The sequence below is a fragment of the Terrapene carolina genome, unplaced genomic scaffold (genome assembly GCF_002925995.2).
Source record: "Terrapene carolina triunguis isolate 2854851 unplaced genomic scaffold, T_m_triunguis-2.0 Scaffold1006, whole genome shotgun sequence".
Classification (NCBI taxonomy): Eukaryota; Metazoa; Chordata; order Testudines; family Emydidae; genus Terrapene; species Terrapene triunguis.
This window is the reverse complement of record NW_020665357.1, coordinates 10939-18684: the sequence shown is the minus strand read 5'-3', so window position 1 is coordinate 18684 and position 7746 is coordinate 10939. Positions and strand designations below refer to the sequence as shown.

At 59.8% G+C, this 7746-nt stretch overlaps 1 protein-coding gene across 1 annotated transcript; it reads left to right on the top strand.

The window, feature by feature from the left end:
• Positions 1 to 6234: 6234 nt before the first annotated feature.
• LOC112123498 (C2 calcium-dependent domain-containing protein 4C) lies at positions 6235 to 7545 on the top strand. Its single transcript, XM_026661326.1, has one exon. The coding sequence runs from the start codon at positions 6235 to 6237 to the stop codon at positions 7543 to 7545; it is 1311 nt and encodes a 436-aa protein (XP_026517111.1).
• The last annotated feature ends 201 nt before the right edge of the window (positions 7546 to 7746 follow it).

Sequence of the window (7746 nt, the reverse complement as noted above, 5' to 3'; positions counted from 1 at the left end):
TTGATGGACCTATTCTCCAGGAACTTATCTAGTTCTTTTTTGAATCCAGTCATACTTTTGGCCTTCACAACATCCTCTGGCAAGGAGTTCCACAGGTTGACTGTGCGCTGTGTGAAGAAATACTTCCTGATGTTTGTTTTAATCTTGCTGCCTATTCATTTCATTGCATGACCCCTGGTTCTTGTGTTAGGTGAAGGGGTAATTAACACTTCTCTATTGACTTTCTCCAGCCATTCATGATTTTACACACCTTTAGCATATCCCCCTCTAGTCAACTCTTTTCTAAGATGAACAATCCCAATCTTTTTAATCTCTCCCCATATGGAAGCTGTTCCATTTCCCTACTCATTTTTGTTGCCCTTCTCTGTACCTTTCCCTTTTTAAGATGGGGTGATCAGATCTGCACACAGTATTCAAGGTGTGGGCGTGCCACGGATTTATAGAGTGGCATTATGATATTTTCTGTCTGATTATCGATCCCTTTCCTAATGGTTCCTAACATTCTGTTCCCTTTTTTGACTGCCACTGCACACTGAGCAGATGTTTTCAGAAAACGATCCATGATGACTCCAAGATCTCTTTCTTGAGCGGTAACAGCTAATTAAGACCCCATTATTTTATACGTATAGTTGGGATTATTTTTTTCCAATGTGCGTTACTTTGCATTTATCAATAATGAATTTCATCTGCCATTTTGTTGCCCACTCACCCAGTTTTGTGAGGTCCCTTTGGAACCCTTTGCAGTCAGCTTTGCACTTAACTATTTTTGAGTAATTTAGTATCATCTGCAAACTTTGCCACCTCACCGTTCACCTGCTTTTCTGGATCATTTATGAATATGTTGAACAGCACAGATCCTTGGGAGACCCCACTATTTACCACTGTCCATTGTGAAAACTGACCCCTGATTCCTCCCCTTTGTTTCCTGTCTTTTAAGCAGTTACTGATTGTAGCGGGGTGAACACCCGCTCCAGCCCGGAAGGGGTTGGAAAAGCCCTGTAGAGGGCTGGGGCTGTGGAAAGGAGCAAAACCCCGGCTGATTGGCGAAGTGGCTGCGGCTGGGGCCATGCCCCAAACAGAGCAACTCGGCCTTATAAGACTGGAGAGAGAGACAGGCCTGGCTGCAGGGAACTCACCAGGGACCTAGAGTGAGGCAGGGCTGGGGAAAGGCCTTGGGGGCTGTGAAGCTCTAGGCCAGCAACTCCTCAGGCTGCAGGGCCTGGTCCTAGGCCCATATAGGTATTGGGGCTGCAAAGGGGCCCCATGAGGGTGGGTAGAGGTAGCCAGTCCAAACCCCTTGTTACCTGTGATGATTGGCTGATAGACTGCAGTCTGCCCCAGGGTGCGGGGGCTAGATGGTGACTGGCAGTAGCCATGACTGAGGTGACATTGGGATAGGGGGTGGGGAGACCCAGAGAGAGAGTGGAGTACTGCCAGGGGGGGCAGCACCCAAGCCAAGGGCACCGGGGTCTGGGAGGGACACAGGGGCCAACAACAGGCAGGACACCTGGCCTGCAGAGGGCGCTCCTCTGGTGAGCGAATTCCCGAGATGACCAGCAGGAGGCGCCGCAGGGGTGAGTCCGTGCCTGATTACACTGATCCTTGACAGGACCTTCCCTCTTATCCCGTCACTGCTCACTTTGCTTAAGATCTTGCCTTTGGTGTGGGGCCTTGTCAAAGGCTTTCTGAAAGTCCAGGTACACTACATCCACTGGCTCACCCTTGTTCACATGCTTGTTGACCCCCTCAAAGAATTCTCCTCTATTGGTGAGGCATGATTTCCCTTTACAAAAGCCCTGTTGACTATTCATCTTGGGGTCTGATCTTTACTATAGTTTCGATCAGTTTGCTTGGTACTAAGTTAGGCTCATTGGCCTGTAATTGGGTCAGGGAACATAGGGCTCAATGCTGGTCCACAGGGTGCTTTGGAACTAGTAGGTTTCATCCTGCCACCCAGAGACCTGCTAACAGTTGTCTGAATAGGAGCTGAACTCAGAGAGTGGACCCCAGTCCTGGGAGCTGATTGGTCGAACACTGGGGGCCCTGATTGGCTCACAGCCCCTCTTTAAACCCAGTACGTGAAGAGGAAGTTGTACGTGCAACTGGGATTGACCTTGCTCAGGGCCTTGTGCGTCCAGCTCCTGCGGTTTGATTTCTTGGTATCCTGGTTATTAAGCTGTGGTTCTGCTCTAAAGTTGTCGCCTGCTTCTGTTCTCTTGGTAACCTGACCCTGCCTAACTCCTGACACTCCACTTGCATTTTGCCCTCTGGCCTACCTTGGACGCTGACCTCCTGGGATCTGACTCCTGCTCTGACCACTAGGTCAGACTGCCCACTCCCAGTCATGACAAATCGCTAGGGTCACTTTTGGAGCCTGTTTTGAAAATTGGTGTTACCCATGGGCCATCTCACCCAGCAGCCTGTCTGCCAAAGAGGCCACATATGTCAGAAGAAGACGTAATCTTCCATAATGCAGCCCGGGCCCTGCCTGCACTATCCGTGTTAGCCCAGTTTGCAACCAGTGAGTGACGCGAGTTGACTGGTGGGTGGCCTACGTGAAATGAGTTTGCTGGGCCTTGATCCATTTGCTGGGGGACATCGCCCAACCCTGCCTGCGATTGGCAGCCTCAGTGGTGAGGCCAAGGCATGAGTGGCATGCACCTTGCAGCCCTCGAGAGTCTCTCCACCTTGCAGCATGGGCAGGCCATCTTGCTCTGACACTGCCCCAGATCTTCCCTCTCCAGGATGGTAGATTTGGTCCACTTTTATCAGTGTTACATCGATTATCTTGATTTAAAATGACATGCAAAGCCCTGCTCATTGTCCCTTCATTCCATCGTGAAACACGAAGGATCCGTGTGGTATTTCCCCCAGCAAACCCGTCGAGACCCCCCCGCCCTCCCGACACCAGTTGACACCTGTTCCCTCACAGGGTGATTCTTGCCGGACATTAGCAAAATGTATCACATGCCGCACAGTCTTTTTTTTCCCCACCCTGTTCTGCCATCTACAGTATCAAACCACTTACACTCTGCGAGTACTTGAGCTTTGATGCCTGGTCCTCGGAGGACTATTGACGTTGGTGAAGCACTCTGATGAGCTGAAGTGCTTGGAGGGGCACTTCCCTTACACTTCCCTCCCATGGAGCACCCTTAGGTAGCGTGCCAGAGCCGCTTTGGATGTGTCTCGGTTTCAGTGCATGGCAAGCACGGGGAAGGCGGAGTTTTCAGGTGCTGCTTTAACAGAGCCCTTACATTAATTAGTACTTACTGAGCTAGGAGCCCCATTGAATTCAATGGCACCGTTCGGTTAAGTGGTGTTTAGACACAGATTGCAGAATCCAGGGCCCTGGGCCTGGAATGCCTGTCTCCAGATCTGCTCCCGCGACTCCTTTATTGAACCCCCGGAAGGCGAATCCTGTCTCGTCTGTCTATTCCCCGTGTCTAATGGACCTGGGTGTCCCAGCACGACTAGGAATTCGGGATGGGAGGGAGAGGAACTCTGCAAAAGCCTCCAATACCTGCGCCGAGGAAGATAGGATTTATTAGCCCCATTTTGCAGATGGGGAAAATGAAGCGCAGGGAAGGTAAGTGACTCGGCCGAGGTCACACAGGGAGCCAGTAGCAGAGCTGGGAATGGAACCCAGGAATCCCTGACTCCTAAATCTGTGCTGTGCTGTCATCCTTCTGCTCGCTTCTTCAGAGCGCTGCTAGATCGCCAGGGCCTATCTCTGGTCTGATCTGCACTGCTGCAAATACATCCCCGCCCCTGGCGTCCTACCCGCCTGAGAGAGAATGGGGCATGGGGACGGAGATGAGCTAGGCTTGGACGGGATCCCTGCGCGGACAAATTCTGTATCTGACCTCAGACAGCGGCCCACACCTGGTGCATCAGGGGAAGGTGAGACTCCCTTAAGGCACCTGGCACACACACAGGAGAAGGGTCCCACCAAATTCTTTCCTAAGCCGGCAGCATGAGATCTGCTTAGCCCCAGTACCTTGCCTGGCCCTTAGGAACCGACTCTTCCCATCTCCCAGGCTCTGGGGAAAGCTGCAATTGCCAGGGAGGAGAAGGAAAACCAGGCGAGGCAGCAGCGGCCACTGGCACCCGTTGTGTTTAAGGCGGTGTCTCTCCTCCAGCCCCCCCCAGCAGGTCCATTGTGTGCAGCCAGCGGGAGCGAGGAGATCGGTGCCAGGCGAATACCAGCTGCGCTCTGTAGCGCGCGCGGCGAGGTGCAGGAGCAGCCTAAAAAGCCGGGGGCAGCTGTGTTAGGAGGAATACGGCTCGGTGGCTGAGGTCTGTGTTGGGGAGGTTTCTGGCGCCCGTAATGAATGAATTGTGGCAGGCGCGCGGGTATAAAAGGAAGCGGCGGGGCTTGGGCACCTCATTCCCAGCCCCGAGCCAGCCGCGGACCTGCTGCCTTGCCCCCCCTCTGGCTCTGCTTGCGGATTCCCCGCCGGCAGGTAGGCAGCCGAGGTGTGCTCCGCGTGCCGGGCTGGGGGGCGCCCCGTCCCCCCGCAGCTGGGGTTCACTGCTCGCAGGTCGGGGTGGGGGGGCGCCTAGGGCCCCTCAATGCGAGCCAGCCTAGCAAAACCCCGATGGCGTAATTGTGCGGGGGGATCGCTCCTTCGTGGCCTCCGGAACGGGAGGGTGAGCCGGGGAGCCGTCCTGCCTTCTTGCCCCCCTGCCCTAGAAGTTAGTTGGGGGCTGGGGCTGGCAAGGAGCCCCCTGCGCCCGCGGGATGCCAGCCACAGGTGCCCGTCTGAAAACTTCCCGCCCCTGGTGGAGCCGGGGGGGTGGGGGGCACGGCGGGGGGGTGGGGGAGCGGGGACTCCCAGCCCGGGCTAGCCCCTCCGCCACTGGCCGGTGGGCGCTGAAATGCCTCGTCTCCGCCAGGTGGGCGAGGGCGCAGCCGGTGCGCCCTAGCTGGCTGCCCGCCGCGGGGCAAAGCGGGGGCGATCCCAGGCGCTTCGTGCCCCGGGCGCCCCTGGAGGGGGGGGGCAGCGGCTGGCGAGTGGCCCCCAGGACCGAACAGAAGCGCGGCTGTCGCTGGCCCCCCTCCCCGGTGGGCTCCGGGCCCCGCTCCGCCCGCCCCCGTGGCGCTGGGCGCTGCGGCTGTTTGTTTCCCTCCGCCGGGGGGGGGGGGGGGGGCGGTTTTCGGAGGCTGGCTTGGCCCGGGGCCGGGGGGACGCTAGACATTCCCGGGAGCCGGGGCTCGGCAGCGGAAAGAAGTTAACCGAGGCGAGCGGCGGCGGGGGCTGGTGGCCCCGGGGCTGGCAGGCGGCGCCGGGAGCGCTAATGCGGGGGGGGGGGGGGGGGGGGTTTCAAATCCCGGGGGGGGGGGGGGGGGGGGACCGGGCACCCCCCGGAGCAGCCTCTGCAGCCAGAGAAGTGTTTGCCGAGCTCAGGAGCGTGTTGGCTGCAGGGCTGGGCGAGTGACTCAGGCCGGCCGGGAGCCACTGGCTCCAGGCAGCCCCGCTCGGCGGGCCGGGCCCAGAAGTTGGCCGGGGAAATGCCGCGGCTCGGGCGAGTCATGGCAGGTTCGCTGGGCTCGGGGGTGGGGGGGCGGTGAAGCAGCAGGTTGGAGCGGGGCTATTGGGAGGAGATTTGGGGGGGGGCGGGGCTGAACAGGGGCAAGAAGAAACCCGCTCCAGCACCCTGCAGCGAGGGAGGGCTGGCAGATACACCGACCTTCCCACACCTCCCAGGGAGGGGCAATCCCCTTCCCCCCCACCTCACAGATACGGCCCCCGAGCCCCATAGTAAGGCTCCAATCCCCCCTGACCCTGTGGAAAGGTAGGGGGGGGCAATCCCCACTGAGCCCCATTGTAAGGACCCCAATTTCCCCAAGCCCCATAGTAAAGGCCCAATTCCCCCTGACTCGAGCCCCATTGTGAGGACCCTGAGTCCCACAGAAGGGTGGGGGTCCAATCCCCCTGAAGTCCCATAGTAACGTCCCAATTCCCCCCCCCCAAACCTCACAGAAGGGTGGGGGCCCAAGCCCCATAGTAAGGCTCCAATCCCTCCTGAGCTCCCCCAAAGGGTGGGGGCCCCAATTTATTTGCCATTCCAGACCTCCGCCCCCAGTGACCCTCGACTCGGTTTCTGACCCTGGGTGTGATGAGCCCCTTGGGCTTTGCTTGTTTATCTTACAGAGGGTGAGTGACGGGGGGATCGAATTGCCACTCCACCCTCCTTGGCTTCCTCCCTCCCTTCCACCCCAGAAGCAGCAGCATGTGGCTCTTGGAGAGGATCCGGGGCTCGGTGGAGAATGGCGCCGCCCGGGCCAGCGACTCGGGGGATAAGCAGTCCAAGGGCCCCCTGTACAGCAACGTGCTGACCCCCGATAAGATCCCGGATTTCTTCATCCCGCCCAAGCTCACCACGGTGCCGCCCGAGGCCGAGGGGGCGGAGGGGAAAGCCAAGCCCAACCTTGGCACCTCGGCCTCGGAGCAGAACCTGTCGGCCCGCAAGCCCCCGCGCAGTCCCCGCCTGCCGGTCAAGGCTGCCTCGGAGAGCAAGAACCTGCTGAAGGCCGCCAGCCGGCACATCATCCAGATCGAGAGCGCCGACGAGTGGGCCTCGGAGGAGGACTTCAGCACCAACGCCGACCCCCAGGCCCAGACGGCCATGTCCCTCCCCTACGTGCCCAAGGCCCAGACCTCCTACGGCTTTGCCACCCTCATGGAGAGCCCCCACACCCGGCGCAAGGAGTCCCTCTTCCACAGCGAGCACGGCAGCCTGTGCCAGTCGCAGGCGACCTCGCCCAGCTCCCAGCGCAAGGCGGTGGCCGGCGGGGGCAAGGTGAACGGGGAGAGCGCCCGCCTGACCCCCTCCGACATCGGCATGTCCCTCATGAACCCCTACCGCTACTTCAGCGGGGGGGAGAGCGACACCTGCTCCTCGGCCGAGTCCTCGCCCTTCAGCTCGCCGCTGCTCTCCCGCTCCGTCTCCCTGCTCAAAATCTTCAGCCAGGACAGCCAGGCGAAGGTCATCAAGCTCAAGCACTCGGTGGCCCGGAACAGCTCCCTCTCCACCGACGACAGCTCGGCCGACACCAGCCCCAGCTCGCAGCGGCGCATGCGGTGCGCCACGCCCCCGGCGGGGGCGGCGGGGGGCGCCCCGCCCCAGTCCCTCCTGCCTTTGGACTCGCCGGACCGCCTGCACAAGGAGCACACCATCCGGCTGAGCAAAGGCGGCAGCATGCGGCTCACGGCCGAGTACGACGCCGCCAACGCCCGGCTACGGGTGCGGGTCATCGCGGCCGAGCAGCTGTTCGACAAGCTGTGCGACGCACGCGCCATCAACTGCTGCGTCTCCCTCTGCCTCAACCCGGGCAAGGTGCAGAAGCAGCGGAGCACCATCATCAAGAACAGCCGCAACCCCGTCTTCAACGAGGACTTCTTCTTCGACTGCCTGGGCGCCGGCAACGTCAAGAAGATGGCCCTCAAGGTCAAGGTGGTCAACAAGGGCAGCAGCCTGAAGCGGGACACGCTGCTGGGCGAGAGGGAGCTCCCGCTCACCTCTCTGCTGCCCTTCTTATAAGCCTGTCTTCCACCTCCCTGCCGCCCTCCTGCCCCGCTGGGAGGGGATGGGCAGGGAGGCGGTGGGGAGGAGGGATCAGGCCACCATGAGGGATGAGGAGCGTGGGATGCTCCCCCGCGGTAACGGCATGTCCATTCCAGGCTGTGTGTGTGTGTGCATGTGTGTTTAGGGGGGACAAGACTCATCCGCCTCCCCCAGGAT

Bases quoted from the DNA above. Each gene is read 5' to 3' on its own strand.
- LOC112123498 (XM_026661326.1), top strand. From the start codon at position 6,235: ATGTGGCTCTTGGAGAGGATCCGGGGCTCGGTGGAGAATGGCGCCGCC.